This window comes from Erythranthe guttata, chromosome 2 (genome assembly GCF_056151865.1).
Source record: "Erythranthe guttata isolate IM_541 chromosome 2, IM_541, whole genome shotgun sequence".
NCBI lineage: Eukaryota > Viridiplantae > Streptophyta > Magnoliopsida > Lamiales > Phrymaceae > Erythranthe > Erythranthe guttata.
In genome coordinates, this window is record NC_142534.1 from 239280 (window position 1) to 262733 (window position 23454).

The 23454-nt window shown below is 34.4% G+C and overlaps 6 protein-coding genes across 7 annotated transcripts; 3 read left to right on the forward strand and 3 right to left on the reverse strand.

Moving 5' to 3' along the window:
- Positions 1 to 13: 13 nt before the first annotated feature.
- On the reverse strand, positions 14 to 1569 carry LOC105957801 (pentatricopeptide (PPR) repeat-containing protein). The gene is made up of 2 exons (XM_012981766.2): positions 1303 to 1569; positions 14 to 1209 (listed from the first exon to the last, which is right to left on the reverse strand). The coding sequence occupies exons 1-2, from the start codon at positions 1567 to 1569 to the stop codon at positions 100 to 102; spliced, it is 1377 nt and encodes a 458-aa protein (XP_012837220.2). The 3' UTR covers positions 14 to 99.
- Positions 1570 to 1606: 37 nt separating this feature from the next.
- LOC105957800 (uncharacterized) lies at positions 1607 to 7017 on the forward strand. 2 transcript variants are annotated; one of them, XM_012981765.2, is made up of 6 exons: positions 1607 to 2357; positions 2907 to 3158; positions 3794 to 3934; positions 4391 to 5140; positions 5978 to 6465; positions 6550 to 7017. In XM_012981765.2, exons 1-5 carry the CDS (start codon positions 2241 to 2243, stop codon positions 6428 to 6430), a joined length of 1713 nt encoding a protein of 570 aa, XP_012837219.2. In that variant the 5' UTR covers positions 1607 to 2240; the 3' UTR covers positions 6431 to 6465; positions 6550 to 7017. The 2 variants fall into 2 exon arrangements, with proteins under 2 accessions (XP_012837219.2, XP_012837218.2); XM_012981764.2 differs by having other exon boundaries at positions 5978 to 7017.
- A 2093-nt stretch (positions 7018 to 9110) lies between these two features.
- On the forward strand, positions 9111 to 10756 carry LOC105957390 (uncharacterized). Its single transcript, XM_012981312.2, has 2 exons — positions 9111 to 9604; positions 10202 to 10756. Exons 1-2 carry the CDS (start codon positions 9189 to 9191, stop codon positions 10611 to 10613), a joined length of 828 nt encoding a protein of 275 aa, XP_012836766.2. The 5' UTR covers positions 9111 to 9188; the 3' UTR covers positions 10614 to 10756.
- A 128-nt stretch (positions 10757 to 10884) lies between these two features.
- On the forward strand, positions 10885 to 14232 carry LOC105957798 (uncharacterized). The gene is made up of 14 exons (XM_088821818.1): positions 10885 to 11449; positions 11524 to 11635; positions 11728 to 11840; positions 12099 to 12221; positions 12307 to 12503; positions 12607 to 12682; positions 12833 to 12919; positions 13043 to 13123; positions 13235 to 13267; positions 13361 to 13414; positions 13509 to 13550; positions 13686 to 13764; positions 13864 to 13934; positions 14042 to 14232. Exons 1-14 carry the CDS (start codon positions 11282 to 11284, stop codon positions 14138 to 14140), a joined length of 1335 nt encoding a protein of 444 aa, XP_088677944.1. The 5' UTR covers positions 10885 to 11281; the 3' UTR covers positions 14141 to 14232.
- Positions 14233 to 14465: 233 nt separating this feature from the next.
- Positions 14466 to 18589, reverse strand: LOC105957389 (uncharacterized). Its single transcript, XM_088821823.1, has 11 exons — positions 18037 to 18589; positions 16665 to 16776; positions 16470 to 16582; positions 16235 to 16357; positions 15927 to 16126; positions 15751 to 15826; positions 15566 to 15652; positions 15399 to 15479; positions 15203 to 15289; positions 14902 to 15093; positions 14466 to 14803 (listed from the first exon to the last, which is right to left on the reverse strand). The coding sequence occupies exons 1-11, from the start codon at positions 18199 to 18201 to the stop codon at positions 14714 to 14716; spliced, it is 1326 nt and encodes a 441-aa protein (XP_088677949.1). The 5' UTR covers positions 18202 to 18589; the 3' UTR covers positions 14466 to 14713.
- A 727-nt stretch (positions 18590 to 19316) lies between these two features.
- LOC105957797 (uncharacterized) lies at positions 19317 to 23271 on the reverse strand. Its single transcript, XM_012981759.2, has 10 exons — positions 22929 to 23271; positions 21562 to 21673; positions 21338 to 21450; positions 20895 to 21232; positions 20728 to 20803; positions 20541 to 20627; positions 20355 to 20435; positions 20153 to 20239; positions 19859 to 20050; positions 19317 to 19772 (listed from the first exon to the last, which is right to left on the reverse strand). The coding sequence occupies exons 1-10, from the start codon at positions 23091 to 23093 to the stop codon at positions 19680 to 19682; spliced, it is 1344 nt and encodes a 447-aa protein (XP_012837213.2). The 5' UTR covers positions 23094 to 23271; the 3' UTR covers positions 19317 to 19679.
- Between the last annotated feature and the right edge of the window lie 183 nt (positions 23272 to 23454).

Consider the following 23454-nt stretch of genomic DNA (forward strand, 5'->3'; position numbering starts at 1 on the left):
TAATACCTTCACAAATGCAAAAATATGTTTTAGCTGGGTCTATTGATCAACTTTTATGCTTTTCCAAAACAAATTCAAAGTGACATTGCATCAAATTATTTATACTTGTGCCTTGATAATTTCTGCAGGGTTTTTGTTGGAATCCTCATTACACAACCAATCCTTGAAAGTTTTTCCTTTGCCAATGAAGCACCCAATATTCTTCCTATCAATCCTCAACGGGCATTTCATCCTCGTCACCATTTCTTTCGCCAAAACTTTCACCGGCGATTCTCCTCTTTTAGAACTATGCTTTCCACTCCCACAAACCACCAAAATCTCAGTTGGAGTTTCGTGATTTCCATCACCAAACCTCACTTTCAACTCCTTGAACCATTGAAGGAGTATCAAATAAGCAGTACTCAAATGCATTCCATGCATATCCAGCTTCAACTCCGTTGACTTCCACTCCATTACCTGATCAAGAACATCCGATTTCATCAATTCCAACACCAAATCCGCCTCGCCAGTTTTCAAATTATCCACCAACTCATTCACCGAAAGAGGCAAACTTTTCATATCTTCCAACAACAATATAACCGTCGGACATGAATTTAGAACCGAATTATAAGTTCTAATCGAAAAGGGTATGCCCGAATTCCTCATCTTCTTCAACCACAAGAGCATATCAAGAAACTCATTTCGAGCACCGAATGATGAAAGCACCATATTATAACACACTGTATCCAATTCAAACCCTTCCTTCTCCATTTGACCAACACTTCTCTTCATATCTTCAAGTAATCCCATCTGTCCATATCCGTAGACAAGTGTTCTCAACTCGAATGCAGACGGTTTCAGCCCATTCTCTCTCATTTCTTCCATCAAATTCTCAGCCTTATCAGGCGATCCGATTTCGCAAAATCCAGCAATCATTGATTCATACCCTTTCTGCTTCACATAAACGGAAGATGAAGCCAAAATCAGCTGTTTTAATCGTGTGCAAGAATCCGAAACCCCTCTTTCGGACATGTGCTTAGCATGAGAATCTACTAAATTGCAGTAGAACGTGCACAAATCTCGTTCTTTGAACCCTAATTTCGAAACTGTTTCACCAAACAAATTATCCGCTTCGTCAAACCTTTCTGCCTTATACAACAACGAAATCAAATCTGCGACGAGCTTAGAGTTCCAGGTAAACCACGATTCCTGCTCGATTATTCCGTACAACTGCAAATTGCATAAATCGATTAAAACATTTTTTTAGCTGCCAATGTGGGTAACAATTATAAAGAGAAAACGTATATAGATCGATACACTTACTGGAAATGCGAGGGAGGAGAGACGAGGGTGAGAGGTGGAGGGGGAGAGGAGATGGGAAAGGGTGGAGAGTGCCACGTGTTTGGAAGATGAGGCCACGAATTTGCGGAGCAAGCTAATGGCGGCTGATGGCTGTTCGCTGGTGGCGATGGAGGAGAGAAGCCGCTGGCCTTGTTTGGTTAGCACACATACTAACGGCGGAAGTTGGCGGAAGCCGGCGGAAACCGGCCGCGCTGAGAGTGACAGCTGAATGCTGCAAACTCCGATCATTGATCAACCAAGTTTTTGAGAATGGGTGGATAACTGTAATTTTCTTTTCTTACTTTAGTCCCTTGAAATCAAATAGTGGGAAATTCCAAGTTTGATATTCATTTTTTAAAAGGGGACAATTTTTATCTGATAATACTAATTTATTTTATTTTTAACTATCAATATGATTATGCAATTTATCTGAATTTCCATGAAAATAAATATTTAATATATTAAAAAGATAAATTTCCATGAAAATAAACATTTTATATTACAATTTATAAATAAAAATTAGCAGTGAGTAGTACTAGTGATTGTGTTGAGTAGGCCTTTGGCCCAATGGATCTAATTAGATGCATTATGGGTAAAGCCCAACTCGAACTCTATACTCTCCTTTGCCGTCAGGCGACAACCCCAACTTCATCTTCATCATTTTGCAAAATCCGAAATACAAATTGTTCTTCTCTCTGTGTGGTTTTTTTTTTTTTTTAATATATATATATATAAATGTGTACGTGAATATTTAATACGTCGTTCGTCTAGATTGATCGGCACATATTTTTGAGTAATTTGTTCGGTAAAAGCTTTTATGGATTGAACTCGATCGCTTTTTTTTTGCATTCCCATTTGTTTGATTTTATTAGCGGGTGTATTTACGGAATTCGTAAGAATTATTGTTAGTTAAGGAGTGGATGACGATGAGAAGGAGAGGTAGAACGGGTCTCGATTCGTCGATTGTCGATGTTTGGAAACGTGAAGTGGGCGCCCTCTCCACTAGAAGCTTCGCCCACCGGCTTGCCGCTTCCGAGGTTTGTTTCACTTCCATAACCCTAACTGTCTGATATCTTATTTGTATCGGATTCAGTTTCTGTTTTATATATCTTACTCACAGGTACATATTCTCGTGCATAATTGATGTGTTTTTTAGAGTGTTTGGTGTGTTAATTCGACTACTTGGGATTTGAGAGTGCAATTAGATACAATTCATGTTTTAATTTGAGTGTGTATCACAAACTCAAATTGTGAGGACCATGTGGCCCATATCTCTAGCACTGTTTGGAAGATCACTAGTTAGATACTACTATACAATGCTGGAGTTATCTCTTTTGCACATTTGTGACACAGGATTATTATTCGTACTGTAAACTGAAGCAATATAGTCTGACATCTGCATGTTGCTTTATAGCACGGCTAGGGTCTTATTGGTGAAACAATATCATAAATTTTACTTTTATCTCCCACCCTTTTCATGTTCAATCGATGATGATTGTCTACTGAATTTCCATCTAGGAGGAACTTGGTGTTTTTGTATATGTGAGTGTTCAGATTTTTATGTTTTCCCATTTCATGGTTATCAGGATCTCGTGCTTCGTCTTGATATCCTACAAAAGCTTGAGAAGCACCGTGGTTGCGTGAACACTGTTAGCTTTAATGCAGCGGGTGATGTTCTAGTATCGGGTTCTGATGATAGGAAGGTCATATTCTGGGATTGGGAATCTGGTCAAGCAAAATTCTCTTTCCATTCAGGACATCATAACAATGTTTTCCAAGCAAAGATCATGCCTTACACTGATGAGCGAAGCATTGTTACATGTGCTGCTGATGGGCAGGTGATTTCCTCTCTCTCTCTCTCTCTGATTAGAAACAAGTTGCTTCCGTGGAAATGTTTACTTTTGTAAATGAAAAGAAGGTGAATGAATTTCTGATGTATTATGCAATAACAATTGCACCTATTTATACATATACAATCATCATACAAAAGGAAACTAAGATTATATTCCTAGAATCACTCCCAGAATCAATCAGTATAAGGTAAATATACTAATCTATTTACATCTAGTTATATTCATGTGGATAATTGACTTGAAAGTTGAGTCAACTCAGAAGTTATTTTTTATGGATATTATTGGGTTGCTTCATGAGATATTGAAAGGGTGTTTTCTCACAAGTGATGTTTTACATTCAGGTGATACATTCTCTGATTGTTGAGTGTTGAGTGTTGAGTGTGAAGTGGAGAGTGAGTAAACCATGTCAATGCCTACTTTTAATGCTCTCTCCAATCGTGAAATCGCATTCTAGAAATTTTTTCATGTGGATAAATAACTTGAAAGTTTGTTTAGGGGAGCTTCTCTAATTATGTTATGGATGGAGGCAACTCAGTCAAGTTATTTTTATGGATAGTATTGTGTTGCTTCATGAGCATTTGAAAGGGTGTTTTCTTATATAAGTGTGTTTTTACATTCAGGTGAGACATACTCAAATTGCTGAGTGTGAAGTGGAGAGTAAACTAGTGGCAAGACATCAGGGACGGGTGCACAAGTTGGCCATTGAACCTGGGAGCCCTCATATTGTTTATACATGTGGCGAGGATGGATTAGTTCAGCATGTAAGTTAATTTATTTATTTTGTTTAAATTAAATTCATGGCCTTCTATGTTGATTCTTCATTACATAAGTTTTAAATGGTCGGGCAGATGACTATTGAAAATGTCATTAGCAAGAGTTGTCTGTCTCCTGGGGAAAAGCACAACCCATTCTCAATATTTTTTTGAGTTGCGATTGATGTGGGATCGCTGTATTCTTTCATCCTATTTGAATGATTTTCAAGAACCATTTCTTCTATGTTTCCTTGTTTATTGTTCTTTAAAACAGGAATGACGAATCACTTGTATTGAAAAATATATTAATAGGAAAGTTTTAGATAACCAGCATATAACACCCCTGTAAAGAAATAACATCTGTATATTTCTCTGCCATATAGTTGTGTATTCTTTAACTGGGTGACTTTATATCTTTATGGTTTTATTGTGAGACTGATGGTGTGACCATTATCTATTGAACAGATTGATCTGAGAACTGGAAGTCCTACCTGCCTCTTTACTTGTAGACCCTTGCCAAGCCAGAATTATTTTACCACTGTTCATCTAAATTCAATTACAATAGACCCAAGAAATCCAAATTTACTTGCTGTTGGTGGATCAGATCAGTTTGCTCGACTATTCGACATTCGTAGTTATAATTGGGATTCATCATCCAAATATGACCGGCCTGTTGATTTCTTTTGTCCCCCACATTTAATTGATGATGACAATGTGGGAATAACAGGGTTGGCATTCTCCGATCAGAGCGAGCTACTCGTGTCTTACAATGATGAGTTTATTTATCTATTTACAAGGGATGGTGGATTGGGACCTGATCCAGCTTTTGCGACTGATATCTTCGATGGCAGTGATGCTGGTGATATGACCATGGATAAGTGTTCAGGCTCATCCATTTCAAGTGACGCGGCCAATGTAAAAGATGTTCCGCAGGCCTACAAAGGGCATAGGAACTGTGAGACTGTGAAGGGTGTGAATTTCTTTGGTCCTAAATGCGAGTATGTTGTGAGTGGGTCAGATTGTGGCCGGATTTTCATTTGGAGGAAAAGGGGTGGAGATCTTGTTCGTGTTATGGAAGCAGATAGAAATGTGGTGAATTGCATTGAGCCTCATCCTCATACTACGATGCTAGCCAGCAGTGGAATAGAGCATGACATAAAAATATGGATCCCAAAAGCCATTGATAGAGCCACTCTGCCTACTAATATTCAGAAGGTATGTGATCATTTTGGTTATAAACTAGCCTTCATCGTATTGTTAATTTTGTGTGATGGAACCTAACAGAGTGAGTGAAGAAACTTATTTATAATATTCCAGTTACTTAGAATGTTATACTGCAGAGATACCTCCGTTTAGTTGTTATAAGATATGCATGGTCTTGGTTTTCTGTAAAAGTACTCCCTGGAAAAAAAGTACTTGGGAGGAGTTCTCAAAAGCCATTACTTCTTTCAAGTTCGCCTACAAATAAGTGGTGCTAATCTAATATTATAATCAAGTTGTTAATGACTGAATGAAACCAAGAACTCACCCCTGTGAAATTTTGAAATATCAAACAATTCTATCGATCCATTTTAGGTAAGTATAGTTAGTATTTATCCACAATTCTAGTGATGGCCTTCATTTGGGGATATTCTTAACGTCACACGTCTTAAATCTTGGCTCTAGTATCCGTTTTTTTCCCTTCCAATTTGCCCTTTGCTTCTATCGAAGTAAACTAACTTCAAAGATCTGCAGACATATGCGCTTGTAACTTTGTTTTTGCAACTGTACGTGTTCAATATTTTCTCCAATCTTCTGTATTTTTGTCTCTCGAACTGAAACTGCCTCGATGGTGAAAATTTAGGAAAGTAGTGACAAAGACTACACATATAAGGGAATTCATGACTCAAAATCTCTGGAGATGTGGAGCTTAAATTCCTGTTAAATTTGGTCTACCATATTTGGTGAATATCTTAATCTGCATTTTAAAAATCATGTTATAGTTGACATTGTCTTTCTTTGAAATTATGTGGAAGCAGATGAAGTTCTAATTTATCCCCATCTATTTATTAGGACAGGGTCATGAATCTGATACCTCATCGAATTGCTTTCTTCCCGTTCGATGGTTTTTATGACGACGATGATGACGGCGACTTCATCTGTTCTGGTGATGATGACGATGATGACGATGACGATGATGATGATGACAGCGAGGATGATGACAGTGATGATGATGATGATGATGATGATGGTGACAGTGATGACGGTGATAATTGTGTCACTGGTGACTGTATTCCTGATAATATTAATATTGAAGAGGACAGTGAGGAAGATGATAGTATTGAGTTCACTTCCATTGAAGATTTAGATGAAAATGATGAGTTTGCCGAGAATTTCTTTGATGATGAAGAGGTTGTTGGAGGTACCATAGAATCAGAGAATGATGACAATATCGACAGTCCAACTGCTGCTGATGATGATTTGCTCGTTGATGATTGTAGTGATTTTGGGTGTGGTGACTTTTGATGACTGATATGAATTAGATCCCATGATGGATGATGGTATTGCCTATGAAAAAAGAAATGGTTGATAATTGGGATATGTTATATTGACTTTTGATGATCTTTAATACTCTGTGTTTCCAGCGAAGACTCGTAGTAGCAGGGGGTGGGATGCACCGGATGATTTCTCCGGAGGATTTGATGTTGCAGTTGTTTGCTTTGCAGAGGCGCACCACAAGCTCTGAGAGCAATGGTGAATAATTCAGATGTCGGGTGGGATCTGCCACAACACGTTTGTCTCACATTTGAATCTGACAGTGACGATGATGCTTCATCATCGGATGATGATTATGATTTCACTGTCACTTCATCAGAAGATGATGAGTATGATGATGATGATGGTAGAGACACCACAGGCGGTGAAGACTCCTGTTTGTGTTCGTATTAGGACAGGCTTTTGGGTCTCTTTTTGTACAAAATATAGAATAAGGTCGTGCATCTTTTGTGATTTTTTCTTGATAATTCAAAAAATTAGTGAAAACAATTGTTAGATGAACAATTTCTGGATTGATTATGGATAAATTTATTATATACTATATGTTTGGGTCAAAATTATTTTTAAATTTTTTTTTGAACATTTCTGAGTTTTTTTAACAAAAAACATGTGCTATATAGTACACTGGTTTTGGTTTTCACAATTAAAATCACCAAAAATTGTATATAGTACATTGGCCCAAGAACTTTTTCACGATCAAAATCACAAAAAAACTGATAGTACCAAATTTTTGACAAAATTGGTGGATCGTCCAAAAAAAAATTCACGATCAAAATCACAAAAAACTGTATACTTATAGTACACATATTTTAGATAAAATTTGTGGAACGTCCAAAAAAAATTTCACGATCAAAATCACCAAAAACTGTACGCTATATTGTACGCTATAGTACACAGATTTTGGGTAAAATTGGTGGAACGTCCAAAAAATTATTTCACGATCGAAATCACCAAAAACTGTATGCTAACTACACAAATTTGGGGTAAAATCTGTGTAGTTAGCATACAATTTTTGGTGATTTTGATCGTGAAATAATTTTTTGGATGTTACACCAATTTTAACTAAAATCTGTGTACTATAGTATACAGTTGTTGGTAATTTTGTCGTGAAAAAGTTTTTTATACACACTACACCTAAAACTCACACTAAAAAGAATTACATACACTACACCTAAAACACACACTAAAAAATATACACACACAATACCGAAAACACACACTAGAAAAAAATACACACACTACACCGAAAATACACACACTATACCAAAAACACACACTTAAAAGAATTACACACACTACACCGAAAACACACACTAAAAAATATGCACACACTACATCGAAAACACACACTTAAAAAAATACACACACTACACAAAAAACACACGCTAAAAAAAAGACACACGCGACACCGAAAACACACACTTAAAAAATACACACACTACACCGAAAACAAATTGTTGATGAACAATTTACTGACTATATGTGAATAAACATCTTCTATACTATATATTTGAGTGTTAAAAAATATTATAATTTATTTGAAAATTTCAACGATTTTTAGCAAAAAACGTGTGCTATTATAGCATACGATCTTTTTGTGATTTTTCTTGATCATTAAAAATGTAGTGAAACAATTTTTAGAAGAACAATTTTCTGACTACTGATTAAACAAACTGTCTTCTGTAATATACTTTTGAGTGTCAAATAATTATTATTTCAACATTTTAGCGACCTTAAATAAAAAAAAAAACGTGTAATATCCGGTTTTTTTTATGATTTTGTTTGACGATTCAAAAAGTAGTGAAATGATTTTCGATGAACAATTTATTGACTATATTTGAATAAACATCTTCTATAGTATATATTTGAGTACTAAAAAATATGATTTTTGTTTTTTGAAATTTGAGCAATTTTTACCAAAAAACGTGTGCATAGCATACAATATTTTGTGATTTTCTTAATAATTAAAAAAGTAGTGATACAATTTTTAGATGGAACAATTTCTTCACTAGTGATATAATATTGAGAATTGCTTTTTGCGGTTTAAAAATTGCTATTTGCGGTTTATAACAAAAAATACTTTATTTCTCTAAAACCTCAAAACTTCCCAAAAAATATCCAAAAACCCCCCAAAACGCGTAAAAACCCAACTTGGGCGCTCATTCATGCAGTGCACGCCCAAGTTGGACGTGCAAGCTGCATTTGGGCGCCCGAGTTGGGCGTCCAGTGCAAAAAGATTTTTTTTTTTTTTTTAAATGTTCGAACGCCCAAGATGGGCGCCCAAGGCGTATACGAACGCCCGGAATGAGTTTCGTACACGCCTTGGGCGCCCATCTTGGGCGTTCGAACATTTTTTTGCGAAAAAAAAAGCCCTACAAATCGATTTGTAGGGCTTTTTAACATAAAATTGGTTCCGTAATCGACCTACCCAATGCATATTACACATAAAAGAGTCGAAAATACATCAAAAAATCGAAGCCCAACCCTTTTTTAAGCTTGATTTTGAATTTTCAATTTTTTTTTCTTTTTTTACTATTTGCAGTTTGGGGGGGGGGGTTTGATTTTTTTGGAAAGTTTTGGGGGAGTTTTGTAAAAAATCGCAAATAGCAATTTTGTAACCGTAAATAGCATTTCATTATAATATTTCATTACTCCCACAAAAGGATTGCCACTTTTAACTAAGGCTGTGATTTGAAAAGCGGTGTCACCAAACTCCGCCGCCGGAGAAATGGATCGGAAAAGACCATGGGAGGCTCTACCAAACCTAGCTCTTGCGAATATATTTTGTAGAACCTCCATTAAAGATCGATCCCATAACATTCCTTTCGTTTGCAGATCATGGGCCCACGCCGCTCGCCATCCCCCGTGCTGGGCTTCCATGGTGGCTGAAAATCACTATTTTCCTGGTAATTCGGCCGCCGATTTTGCCTTTTTGTTAGACTCTCACTCTAATTTCGCTAGTTTTGTGGACCCTTATGATGGGAGGAGAAGCCCACATCCTCACCGTGGCTTAGCAAGCTTGCAGGGGCTGATCGGAAGAGCAGGTGGCGGCGCCGCCGTGACTTCTATCTATTTCTTCCCATTTCTCACTTCCGCCGGCGCCACTCCTAACGATGGCGCTATTCTTTTCCTCATCGCCGAACAGTGAGTATTAATTAACACATTTGATTACTGTTATCTGTCAATTTTATTTGGGGGAATTTACAGTTAAATTATTTTAAATTTAAATTAATAATAAAAACATAGTTGTTTGTTTCCATCTTTAAATTAAGGGATGTGATAAATGTCGTTCGAGCTTTAATAATATCGTTACGACTTCAAACGTGATTTTGATCATTTTTAATTCCAAATTTTGCAAAACTCGAAAAATAGAAGTTGTAGTATTCTGAGTTAGTTTTCTAATCCAACTTGAATCACCAAAATTGGATGTCATACGAGAAAGATATACATCAATCAATCAATGGATACTGCCCATAACTTTGATGTATTGAGGTATCTAAAATTCAAAATGTGACTCATTCATGCATAACTTTGTCACAAGGCATCCAATCTAGCGGATTTAATTGGATTAGAAAGCTAACCCAAAGGACTACAGTTTTCGTGTTTCGAATTTTGCCAAAATCAAAATAGAAATATGTCAAAATCAGGTTTGAAGTCAAAACGACATTAGTGAAATTGAAACGACATTTAACATTTCAGTTAAATTAATTAATAACAACATTATATATATATATGTTCTAGGTGCCCAAACTTGAAGCACATATCTTTCCATGGATCTTACAATGCTTCACAAGCAGCAATATTAGAAATCATCCACTGCTGTAAAAAGCTCGAGCTCGTAGATTTCTCCGATTCTCCGTATTTCAACGCTTCGATTCTGGAGGAATTGAGCATCTCTTGCCCTAATATCAGGGGAATTAGAAGGAACGGTAATTTGGAGCCATCGTTTTCGCGCGCACTTAGTACCGGATTTAATTGCTTGAAGCTCGTAAATTTCTCCAATTCGACATTGGTCGATAAAGACCTCCTCAAAATCGTGACATCTTGCAAGAAACTATGCTATCTAGACGTTACGGGATGCCAAGGGTTGATATATTACATGCACATTATAAAGGTTGCCTCTGCAAAGATTGCCAATATTCTGTACGATTGATCTTTTCGATTTTCTTTTTTTTAAATCGAAATATGAAATTTTGTGACTCGAGTTTTTTCCGGTTTGTTGGTTAGTGATGAGGCAATGTAGTGAATATTTTTTTATGTGTGCAGTGATTCTATTTATTTTTTAGATGGGAAAAATGTGCACGTTTAAAACAAGTCTTTGAAAAGGGCTTTTGGCATAACAGACACATGCATACTGTCAAAAATTCACTAAAAGAATAAAGATAAGGTGGTTGTGCTTTGTGGTTGTAGTGGTGATTTAACTATAATTATCATATATAATATTTCACATGGCATTTTATGCGTGTTGATTATAATTACTTTTTAGTGGAAATATCATATGTATATATATATAGATGATGTGATTTTGATTCTGTGACTTGTTGACACCTAGCTTTGTTTTAATGTGGGCACCATTCAGTAATCACCAAACAATAGAATATGAAAATAGTATAACAAATAATTGATGTCTTGTTTTAGATAATTCATTATCTAGCTACCAGATCATGGCTTCATACTTGACATTAGATTAATTCATTCTCAATCTCTGCACACCTGAGAATTAAACACACACACACACATACACACACACACACACACACACACACACACACACACACACACACACACACACAGACAAAGTAGTTCAATAGAAGAGTGGTGATGGAGGAGCTGGGAAGGCTGAGCCACCTGTACGTGACGGTGTTTCTGTCATATTTTTCATTATATTTGGTGAATCCGGCGATCCCAGATGTTACCGTGCAGGCTGTTTGTGGCGGCGGTAAAGAGGAGTGCTCGCTCGCCATTTACCTCACCGGTTTCACGCAAGCTGTACGTACATATATTATATATGTTCTTAGCTAATTATATATGTCTTTATAACGACTCTAATCAATATAATGCAGATCACTGGGTTGGGTGCGGTGGTGATGATGCCGATGATCGGCAATCTTTCGGATGTTTATGGTCGGAAAAATTTGATGACTATTCCTATGACTCTTGCAATAATACCACTTGGTATGTACATGTTACAATATATTCTCCATTTTTTATTTTTTATTTAATTAAGATTGGTTGTCAGTGTTATGAATTAATTGTAATTAATGCAGTAATTATGGCATGGAATCGAACGACGAACTTCTATTATGCATACTATGTATTCAAGACATTGACCGACATTGTTGCAGATGGTGGTATTCTCTGCCTTGCTCTTGGCTATTTGGTACTATGCTCTACTCATCGTCTTATCAATTATTTTTTTTTAATAAATTTAAACTTTTATTTCATCACAAATTTACATTTTATAATTACAATAATTGCGTTTTTTTAATTATATTATAAGTGGATGAATAAATTAAATTTTCAAATTATTTATATTTTGATCTACAATATGGAATATTCGTTCCAATTATAGAAATGTAATTACTATTTTTTATTAATATTCTCAACTAGTTTAAACAACCGGAACTTTATTTCCCAGGCGGACTGTGTAGCAGAAGGGAAGCGAGTGGCCGTATTTTCAGTATTGAGCGGTGTAATTTGCGGTGCAAACGTCTGTGGTTCTTTGGCCGCTCGTTTACTCTCAACACCTCACATCTTTCAGGTACGTTCCATTTGTTTACATAATTTTTACACCCGCCACCTGTTTGCTTTAATGTTTCACTGAAAACAAAACTATATTTTGTCAGGTTGCCGCAGTTATATCAATTGTTGCAGCAATTTATATGAGAGTCTTTCTCAAAGACCCAGTTCGTGAAAAAAATGATATGTTGTTGGAGCAGCCAATCTTGAACCCCGGAAAAGGAAGTAGCAAATCATCGGAAAATATAAGCTTCATTCATCAAATTCCATCGCCAAAAGATGTATTTATTCTGTTCAGGAGTAGGTACAAACCATCATCTTATAAATATTCTAACATCGATCTTTACGAAGAAGTAACCTACGGGGTTTCGATTTTGTTTCAACTTTGTGTGTTCATCTTATTGCAGCAATAAATTTGCACTAGCTGCATCTGTTAGTTTCTTCACTAGTCTCGCTGAGGCTGGAGGTGCAGCATTCTTGATGGTATATATATATATATATATATCATATGAACATGGTGTTTCTTGAGTGACATTGCTGGATATTCGGCCCTATCTCTTCTCTAAAATCAAATCTCGTTTTAAACGTGAAATAACAATTTTAGTCTTTTGTTTGTCTTCTCTTATCTTGCAGTATTTCTTGAAGGCCCGTTTCCACTTCAATAAGGACCAATTCGCAGTAGTACTTCTGATTACAAACCTCGGAGCAACTCTAACTAATGTATCTTCATAGCTACAATTTTCGAACTTCATCGACTCTTCCTTTTCTGTCTCCCGTTTCATTTATTCTATTGATATATATATATATATTATATATCCACAAATTGTCACTATTTGCCTACAGGCTATTTTCATGCCTATATTAGGACCTATTGTGGGAGAAGAGACGCTGCTTTGTGTTGCACTCTTCAACGGATTCCTAAATGTGCGTGTAACTTCCATTTTCACTCCAAATTCAAGCCCTCATTTTTTCATTTTCTATGTCGTTTTTTTGACATACTAATTGAACTTTGTTTTTTTTTCTTATTTTGTGCAGATGCTATTTGATAGCATAGCATGGTCAGCTTGGGTTAGTAGTTTGCATTAAGCATTCTTAACGCACGTCTCCTAATTATAATACTACGTCACCAACTTGTCTCCGTCTTTTTTTCTGTTTGCGTAGGTACCATATGCTTCTGCATCGCTGGGGATGTTCTTTACACTGTCGAGCCCGTGTGTAGGTTTCGTAATTCAGTTCTGAACAAACTTCTTTTATATTTCAATTTCATTATATCAAGAATGTTTTTAATGATATATATTTTGAAGTGCAGATCAGAAGCATAGTTTCCAAAGAAGTTAAGTCCAGTGAACAAGTAAGTTTTACGATTGAAGTAGTGTGTCGATGTTATCGTTTCTTTACCTTTAACATTTTATTTTACAAAGTTGCGAAATTCCGTCTCGACGTGTCGTCTTAAGAAGAAAAAATTCCGATTTTTTTGTTATCGTAGGGGATAGCACAGGGATGTATTTTGGGCATAACGTCATTCGCCAATGTCGTTTCTCCACTAATTTTTAGTCCTCTGTCAGGTTAAACTCGACAATTTCATACTTCTCCGTCATGGAAAATATATGCATGTGTATCTTGATCGAATTACTAACGTGTATTTAATTTGTTAATTCTTACAGCTTTATTTCTGTCTGAGAGAGCACCGTTCAATTTCCCAGGTTTCTGTGTACTATGCATTGGATTCGCATATGTAAGATCACCATCTGATTAACAAGCGAAAACTTGACTTTGTTTAAAATTAGTTTTAAATAAACTGCACGATTATTGCTAATTACAAACATATATACACATGTACAGGTGGTAGGTTTGATTCTGAGCGTAGTGATAAATATAAATCCGTTTGTCTCGAGAAGAGACAGAGTGAGCGAAGAAATAAACGTAGAGTATAGACCTTAACCATGGTTTCACATTGTATTTATATTGCATTTTATGAGAGAAATAAATGTGGAAACATTCAACAAATGTGTTATAAATTATATTTTTGTGTATGTATCATCATGTACCTAAGACAAGGTTGCTCTCTTCTTCTTGCTGTTAAACCTCTGTAAATTAATACAGTCGAGACTAGCAAAATTCTATTAATTTAGCGAAATATTAAATTTTCGAACTAATAATTTAGTAGGTTTTTACAGAGTCGGGACCAGAAAAAACTATTATTTAATCGATTTCTTATCGTTTCTACAATGTCTTTAAAATGTTAAAATTCAATTGAGTTGATGCATTTAAAAAATGAATATATCATAAAGTTTGGTACACAATAAAAACAAAAACCAATTAATTTTTTTGTGAAAACAACGTACATTTTCACAAGTCACGTGATATTTACATTTCCAAAATAACAAAATACCACATTATATTCTTTCTTTCTTTTTCTTTTTTCTCAAAAAAATGATGCAAGATGTAAAAGTATTTATCAGCAAACCGAAACTTCATAAGAACAATCGCAGGTTGAGTCCGTTGGCCGTTGATTTAGGGCAATACGCATACCTGATTCCGGGCTCTCTCTCTTGACCAAAGCGGTTGAATCTTTATCACAACACTCAGAATAAAACCAACAAACTTCACAACACAACATAAAACAAATTCCAAAATCAGTAATAGGCAAAATGTTAGATACATCTAAAAAAGAAAATAATAATAATAATAATAATTCTTACCCATGCGAGGCCAACGCACAAAATACTGAAACCCGGGAAATTAAACGGCGACGTGTCGGAAAGAAACCATGCAGAAAGAGGACTATATATTAACGGAGATATAATATTCGCAAACGAAGCTATTCCCATAAGACATCCTTGAGCGATCCCCTGTTCAGACGGCCCTACTTGCTTCGAAATAATGCATCTTATCTGTATAATTATTTTCCAAAATAATTAAATTTTTGTTGTCAGAAATAGTTCTTACAAGAGTATATGATATATATAATTTGTATATCTATTTATAAATGTAACAACTCACACTAGGACTTGCTACGAAAAGGAAGACCCCGAACAGAGCAGAGGCATAAGGTACCCAACCTGCCCATGCTATACTGTCTAATAACATCTGCATAAACAAAAATTCAAAAATAAATAATCATTTCATTAATTCACTATGATATATACCTAAATCGAATTAATTATTCAAAAGATGATTTAGTAATTAAGTGGCGTACATTCAAGAATCCGGCGAAAAGTCCAATGCAAAGAAGTGTTTCCTCTCCTAGAAGTGGAGCCAGTAAAGGCATTACGACCATCTGCATTTTTTTTAAAACGAAGAATTAAACGAAGAGAAACGAAGAAAGAGTACTAGGTAATTTTTAAGGCATTGGAGGTAGCATACACTTGATATGGTGAATGCAATATTGGTAATAAGCCATATGTCAGCAAATTGATCTTTCTGGAAGTGGAACCGCGCCTTCAAGTAATACTGCATTAAACATAAACAACGTTGTAATTAATGGGGTTTTTTTTTTTTTTAAATCACAAAAATTACACATTGAGAAAAGGAGAGTACTTAGTACTTACCATTAAGAAGCTTTGAACTCCAGCCTCAGCAATGCTATTGAAGAATGCAACAACCGATGCTAGTGATACGGTGGGGCTGTACACATATAAAATAAGAAAGGGTTTGATTTTAATTAAGTTAGCTCGTAATTAAGTTGGAAAAAGATTGAATAGAAAATATCGTTATAATTAGTTACCTGGTCTTGAACAAGCGAATTATATCATGTGCCGATGGGATTTTGTTGACGGGGTGTTTGGGTTTTAATGGATGTTCGTCATTCTCATCTTCACCAATTGATTTCAAGATTGGCTCGTTCAGAGTATCCACTTTTCGATTTCTTTCCTTGAGAAATATCTTCATGTAAACTGCTGCTAAAGCAGCTATTACCGCTGCCACCTGAATCACATATATATATATATATACATATTAACATCAAAAACCAATTTACGATTTGTGTCTAAGAATCTTGAATTTACAGAGGAAAAAAAAAGAAGAAAGTGAGACCTTAAATATTTGATTAGTGGGAAGTAAACGAGCAGTTAATGTACCGCAAACAGTTGCTGCAGCTACCACACCGGACAAGAGTCCAAATGCAGAAACACGCTTTCCCTCCGATACATTGTCAGCCTGCCAAAAACAACATATTTATCATACGGCAATGTATTATTATTATTATGTAAGAAATGCTACATTATAAAAATAATGCAATATTAGAAGAAGAATAATAAAGGGAAGTTACCAAATAACCAAGGGAGAGGCATATGACACCACCTTCGGTAACCACAGCAGTTAAAATCTTCATTACGTAGTATACGTAAAAGAACTCTGTTGTCCTCCTCACTGCCAATATTGCTGCACATATATACAATCTCGTAAACATTCTAAAATTTATATTATTAATGATAATAATAAATTAAAAATTAAAATTACGTACCAGGTGGAAATATGGCGACGATCAAGGGAATTGTGAGCAAAACTTTTCGACCATAGGAATCCGAAAGATTTCCGATCAATGGCATCACAAACACAGACCCTATTCCAGCAATCTGCATCAATTACATGTAACATTAAAAAAATCAATATATTATGTTTTTTCTTTTTCTTTTTTTTTTTTTAATTTGATCAAGTTTTACATTAGAGGTATTAATTACATTCATGGCGCGAATGATTGTATTAGTAATTAGTATAGAAATCTTTCGTTAAGGTATCAATAATTTTTATTATTTTTCAATAGTTTATTAAGTAGGTTGATTAATCATAATCTTATGACAGTAAGATTAAGACCTGGTGTAAACATATTTCTGAATTTAAAAAAAATAAAAAAAAACGAAGGTTGACTATACAATTAATATTCGAATAGAATCTTTTAAAGAAAATCATTGTGATTTGCCCCTTTTGTGACGTATATAATTTTAATTCAGAATATGTGACAAACTCGATCTAGAAGTGTTAACTTGGGTGATTATGACCTTACGGGGCGGAATTAGGAATTTTCATATAGCTAAAAGTAGGATGAACGATATATAGTTATATATATCCAAATTGAAATAATCAAACTGAAAATTCTACATCACCTAACTTTAAGTCTGAATAATCAATTAAATCTCAACAACTCTCCACTTATATATAAGATTAATCAACTTTTAAACCAAAATTGAAGACTTTATTTAACTTTGATTATAATATTACCACTCTAATAGGGTGGGGTAATTAGCAATTTGACATGTTTAACACAAGTCGTCTAAGTAGTTACCAATCTGACCACGTCAGAGGTGTGTCCGAAATTAACATATACCTACCAATCATAATCCTATTATTCTATTACCTATATACATTGTCCATTATTAATGATATATAATAATATATAACCTTGTATTTTTGTTTTGGCAAGAAAAGTCAAAATTGGATTCACCGTCAACTCTTTGCATACTAAACAATGCCGACGTTAGAAATAATGTAGAATCAAATCAACAATTTTTTTTTTTTTTTTTTTTTTTTTTTTTTGAGAATCAAATCAAATTAACATTGAAGAAGCTACGAATAATTCTGAAACACGAGTTTTGTTAGAGCAATTAAACAGCGGCAAAATTCACGCGCCACCACAGAACAAATTGAACAGATAAGGATTCGACAAGTGGAGCAACTATACATGCGATTTAATTTGTGTTGTTAAATTCACGCGCCACCACATTCAGCGGCAAAATATTGGTGGATGACATGGCGGTGGTGCGCTTTTTCCATCACGAATTCCAAGTATATACATACATACATTCAAATAATACACACAAACACATACACACACATACCGCCTGTTGGAAGCCAGTGAGATAAATGGCGAGGGAGCATTCATCCTGCCCGGGGCAGACCGCCTCCATAGTGACGTCAGCGATCGTCGGATTAACCAACACCGACGCAAAGTAGGATAGAAATACCATCACAAAAAGGTGTATCAAATCCTTCCAATTCTCCATTCTCTCTCTTCTCTCTCTCTAACAATTACTCAAACACAAACAATCCCCTGTTTTGCCTTTTGTATAATTAACTTATGTTGTGGCAGACACACACACACTGAGGTATATATATATGTGTATGTAATTATTTATGCATCTGAATGTTGATTAATTCAGCAAAATTTATATATATCATCACGTAACCTAACTGCAAGAGGGCTAGCTGCTAATCATTAAAAAAAAATCAAAGAAAAAGACTTGGGAAAGAAAAGGCCAAGTCTGGTAGGAATTAATTAGTATATATGATGATACTGTTTAAGATGATTGACCCTGATTACATACATACACTGTGGGTGTGGTGGTACCAAAAAAATAAATTGGGGGGATTAATTAGTAAATTAGTGAGCTCAAAATAGGAGGAGAAGGGGTTTCATGGGGGTCCATGTTTTATTATTTAGCCCCCTAATTTTAATATAAGAACAAGTTGTTGTTGATAGCGATATTGAGAGAGTAGTGTAGGACATGTATGTATGGCATACATTTCTGACTTTTACTGATTCTACTTTCTTCATAACAGAATTTCTTTTTTGTTTCCCAGCACTCCTTTGTACCCCCTACCCTACATTATTGGACAAATCACAGCTATGTAATTACAATTATACCCTCTTTATTCTGACAATTTACATTTGATATTATTTTTTTCAGATTATATTTTCACCTTAACCAAATATGGAGAAATTATACTATTCTCCCCTGATATATGTTAGATACAAATACGTATAGACCCCTTTTCTTTTAAAACTTATTCAAATTTACTTTCTTTTTACTAAACTAAAATATTTTTTAATAATGTTGGCAAAGAATTCTACCTTTTTTCTTTTGTGTAAATAAAATAATATTTATTAATATTGTAAAAGGAAATCCCGAAGTGATGTGAATATTGATTTCCAAAAGCTTTTCAAACATATATTCATTATTTACCAGTTATTTCTTCTAGTGAACATGATTATTTTTCTAACAATTAAAATTGAGCGAGCTCGAATTCCAAAAGAGATGGATATTATCGAGGCGTTGTTTAATTTTATTTATTTATTTATTTTTAATTTTTTCATGATATTTTAGCCAGAAACCAAAACTTTGTTATATGGAAAAATACATTGGAAATATTCTGTTTTGCAGTACACTAACAAAATACACACATAATTAAGTTCCCAAACCTTCAATAAAATAAATATATAACCATACTTTTCTAGTGTAAACGAATACAAATGTTAGTAGACAGCCACATACATATACCATACCATATATACATTTTTATATAAATAAATAATAACAAGCATATTCCACTGCACTCCACAAAGCAAGCCCTCGAAAAGCCTTCGAAAAATGATACAAGTCTCGTTTTTTTTCCTTCTTTTTAAAAGCAAAAACGAAACTTTAGGCCGTGAAAACGAGGTGTTTTTCTTTATTTGCTCCGTCTTTTTTCTCCATATGAATTCTCAAGCCAACAAGCATGGCTCACTGTTCGCTCTGTCTCTCGACGACCAAAGCGGTTGAATCTTTATCATAGTACCAACAATAAAAGCCGCAAACTGCAAAACAAAAAAAATTAATCAGAAATAAAATAAAAAATTGTAGACTCTTGAAAAAAAAGAGCAAAAGATAATGAATTTCTTACCCATGCAAGTCCAACGCATAATATACTGAAACCGGGAAATTTGAAGGGGGCAGTGTCGGAAAGAAACAATGCGGAAAGAGGACTATATATCAACGGGGATATAATATTCGCAAACGAAGCTATTCCCATAAGACAACCTTGAGCAATCCCTTGTTCACATGGTCCAACTTGCTTTGAAATAATTGATCTTATCTGTATAATTAATTTCCAAAATTATCAGAAATAGCTCTTAATATAGTACAATATATAATAATTGGTAATTAATTTGTAGATAATATATATGTAATAACTCACACTAGGGCTTGCTAGGAAAAGGAAGACTCCAAGCGTAGCAGAGGCATAAGGTACCCATGGTGCCCATGCTATGCTGTCTAATAACATCTGCATAAACAAAATTTCAGAAATAAATTAAATTAATCGTTTCATTAATTACTATGATATATACGTAAATCGAATTAATTATCGAAAAGATGATTTAGTAATGAAGTGATCGTACATTCACGAATCCAGCGAAAAGTCCAATGCAAAGAAGTGTTTCCTCTCCTAGAAGTGGAGCTAGAATAGGCATTAAGACCATCTGCATTTACGCGCGTAATTTGATAAACTTAATTAGTTATAACTTATAATTTTACGAGGAATTAAGCGAAGGTAATTAATAATTAAGGTATTCGAGCATGCATACACTTGATAGGGTGGATGCAATGTTGGTAATAAGCCATATATCAGCAAATTGGTCTTTCTGGAAGTGGAAACGCGCCTTCAAATAATACTGCAGTTAAACGGGAAAAAAACGTTAGGATAAATTATTTTATATGCACAAAAATATATATAATGAATTAATTAAAGAGAGTAATTTAAGTTAATTATACCATTAAGAAAGCTTGAACTCCTGCCTCGGCAAGGCTGTTGAAGAAGGCAACAAACGATGCTAGTGATACTGTCTTGCTGCAATACCGATGGATAAACGATGTTAGAAAAATTTTACGTATTTCGATTTTTGAATACCGAAAAATAAAACTGAAAATTAAGTACGTACTTAGTCTTGAGCAAGTTAATTATATCCTTAGGTAATGGCATTTTCTTGAATAAATCTGCGGGCTTCAATATTATTTTATCCTGATTAGTAGTACTGGTTTCGGTAACCGATTTCAAGATTGGCTCTTCGAGAGGTTCGACGGCGGCGTTTCGAATTGTTTCTTTAAGAAATATTTTCATGTAGATTGCTGCAATAAAAGCGACAACCGCCGCCACCTGAAATATCTGAGTTGTGGGAAGTAATCGAGCAACGAATGTACCGCAAACAGTTGCTGCAGCTACCACACCAGACAAGAGTCCAAATGCCGAAACACGCTTTCCCTCCGATACATTGTCAGCCTGCAACAAAATAAAAAAGAGAAAAAAATTAAAAAACGTGTTACTGAAGTGCGACTTTTAAATAGAAAAGAAAGCGTTGATTAGTTAAGGGAGTTAAATTATTACCAAATAACTGAGGGAGAGGCAAATGATACCACCTTCGGTAACCATGGAAGTCAACGTTTTCAAAGCATAGTAAGCATAAAAGAACTCTGTCGTTCTTTTCACTGCCAATATTACTGCAAATTCAAGCAAACATTTATTATTTTTTATTAATTCACACTCACTAAATTAATTAATTAATTAATTAAAAAATTAAATAAATACATAATTAATTAAGTAACTATTACCAAGTGGAAAGATGGAAAGTGTTAAGGGAATTGTGAGCAAAACTTTTCGACCATAGACATCAGAAAGAGTACCAATCACTGGCATCATAACCACAGCCCCTATTCCAGCAATCTGCATTTATTTAATTTAAATGTTAATAAATTAAATATTTAAAATAAAATTAAAAACAATTTAAAAAAAATATGTTTTAATTAATAAATTGAACTTTTTTGAGGTACTTATATGATAGGTAAAAAGAAAAGTGATGCACGTTGGTGAATATTTTATATGATGTGGATTAGGTAGGGATTATTAATAATATTCAAACATTATTAATATTATTTTTAGTTTTTTTTAAGATATATAGAGACATGGTAAGCATAACAAAAGAAGTAAACAATAATAATTGGATGCCACCTACTAATCATTAACCAGGAGAATTAAATTAATGTTAAGTATTATATGTTAATGGTGATTAATTCATTATTAAGGTGATCGATTAGCTAAAAGTAGGTTGAAGGCACATATCAGCATGACATCACTTTATCAATTCCGTCTCAACAACAACGTAACAACCACCTCCACTTATAATAAATTACTAGGTACTAATTAAGAAAACAAATAATTAAGGAAAAAGTTGTGCTTATAGATAATCCACTATTATTAAGTACTTTATGTAGTAACTTTTGAATTAATAATGATTATTAAGGTAGACAAATATGTGCAATTTTCACATGTTTACGTAAGTCGGCTGATTGATTTAGTTCGGAGTTGACAACGTCAAACGTGTCTAAAATTTAAGGCACCCACCTATCATGACTTTCTCCCATTATCCATATTTATTCACCTTTTCTCTTTTTCTTTTTTCTTTTTTTTTTCCTTTATTTTTTTCTTTGGAGGGAAAAAAGATTATAGAAGATTAGGTAAAATTATTTGTAAATTGGACCTCATTAGTGAGTTTTATATATGAAATTGTATTTAATCACAAAAATTGCAAATGTATTCGTAATATGCTAATTGACGATTTCTATCTAATAAAATATTAAAAAGGAGTTTCGAATTAAAATCAAATAATATATACTCTTACCTAAGCCCATGGAACTAACTAGGTCATATATCCATCTCAAAGAACAATAATAATAATTATTATTTAATTAAATAAGAAATTATGAAAAGTTTGATCGAGTAAACGAGAATGGTGTTTCGGGCAATCCGCCGTGACGTGAAAAATTGAGCTAATTATATGTTGTAAATAAGTGCATGCACCACGCCAAAGAATATTATATATAAATTGGCGGCAGTGGTGGTGGTTTCCGGTGGTGGTTGTGATGTTTAATTAATTAATTAATTAATGACATGAAATAATTCGAAATAGAAATATACATACCGCCTGCTGAAAGCCAGTGAGGTAAATAGCGAGGGAGCATTCATCTTGGCCGGGGCAGACAGCCTCCATAGTGACGTCAGCGATGGTCGGATTAACCAACAAAGAAGCAAAGTATGACAGAAATACTGTCACAAATATGTGTATCAAATTCCTCCAGTTATCCATTTTTAATTTCTCTCTCTAGATTGATCGATATATCACCAAATTAAATTATATTCTCTCTCTAATTAAGGGAAATATCGCTGTAGAGAAGAAATGAAGAAGGAAGTAGTAGTAGTAGTAGTAGTGGGTATGAATGAAGAGCTTATTAGAAAAAGGCAAGCCTGATTGTCTATATATATATATAATGCTGCTGCTGATTCTTTCACCACTTTCTTTTCCCACGCGCGTAAGTGAGAAGCTGCTCTTCTTTTTCCTTTTCCTTCTTTCTTTTTTTATTTTAAATCAATTAAAAAATAAATAAAAGATAATAATAAAGCCAAGTCTTTGCTAATAACTATAAGGAAGACTGGCTACAATAGTTGAC

Bases quoted from the DNA above. Each gene is read 5' to 3' on its own strand.
- LOC105957801 (XM_012981766.2), bottom strand. From the start codon at position 1,569: ATGATCGGAGTTTGCAGCATTCAGCTGTCACTCTCAGCGCGGCCGGTT. The intron at 1,210-1,302 runs GTAAGTGTATCG...TGCAATTTGCAG, and splicing joins TCTCCTCCCTCGCATTTCCA to TTGTACGGAATAATCGAGCA.
- LOC105957800 (XM_012981764.2), top strand. From the start codon at position 2,241: ATGACGATGAGAAGGAGAGGTAGAACGGGTCTCGATTCGTCGATTGTC. The intron at 3,935-4,390 runs GTAAGTTAATTT...TCTATTGAACAG, and splicing joins AGGATGGATTAGTTCAGCAT to ATTGATCTGAGAACTGGAAG. The intron at 5,141-5,977 runs GTATGTGATCAT...TCTATTTATTAG, and splicing joins TGCCTACTAATATTCAGAAG to GACAGGGTCATGAATCTGAT.
- LOC105957390 (XM_012981312.2), top strand. From the start codon at position 9,189: ATGGATCGGAAAAGACCATGGGAGGCTCTACCAAACCTAGCTCTTGCG. The intron at 9,605-10,201 runs GTGAGTATTAAT...TATATGTTCTAG, and splicing joins CTTTTCCTCATCGCCGAACA to GTGCCCAAACTTGAAGCACA.
- LOC105957798 (XM_088821818.1), top strand. From the start codon at position 11,282: ATGGAGGAGCTGGGAAGGCTGAGCCACCTGTACGTGACGGTGTTTCTG. The intron at 11,450-11,523 runs GTACGTACATAT...AATATAATGCAG, and splicing joins TCACCGGTTTCACGCAAGCT to ATCACTGGGTTGGGTGCGGT. The intron at 13,551-13,685 runs GTAAGTTTTACG...TTGTTATCGTAG, and splicing joins AAGTTAAGTCCAGTGAACAA to GGGATAGCACAGGGATGTAT.
- LOC105957389 (XM_088821823.1), bottom strand. From the start codon at position 18,201: ATGGAGAATTGGAAGGATTTGATACACCTTTTTGTGATGGTATTTCTA. The intron at 15,827-15,926 runs GTAACTAATTAT...ATATGTGTACAG, and splicing joins ATTCGCTTGTTCAAGACCAG to CCCCACCGTATCACTAGCAT. The intron at 15,290-15,398 runs GTACGCCACTTA...TTGTTTATGCAG, and splicing joins TTTTCGCCGGATTCTTGAAT to ATGTTATTAGACAGTATAGC.
- LOC105957797 (XM_012981759.2), bottom strand. From the start codon at position 23,093: ATGGATAACTGGAGGAATTTGATACACATATTTGTGACAGTATTTCTG. The intron at 21,233-21,337 runs GTAATAATTTAA...ATTTTGTTGCAG, and splicing joins GCCTCTCCCTCAGTTATTTG to GCTGACAATGTATCGGAGGG. The intron at 20,628-20,727 runs GTATAATTAACT...GTTTAACTGCAG, and splicing joins GAGTTCAAGCTTTCTTAATG to TATTATTTGAAGGCGCGTTT.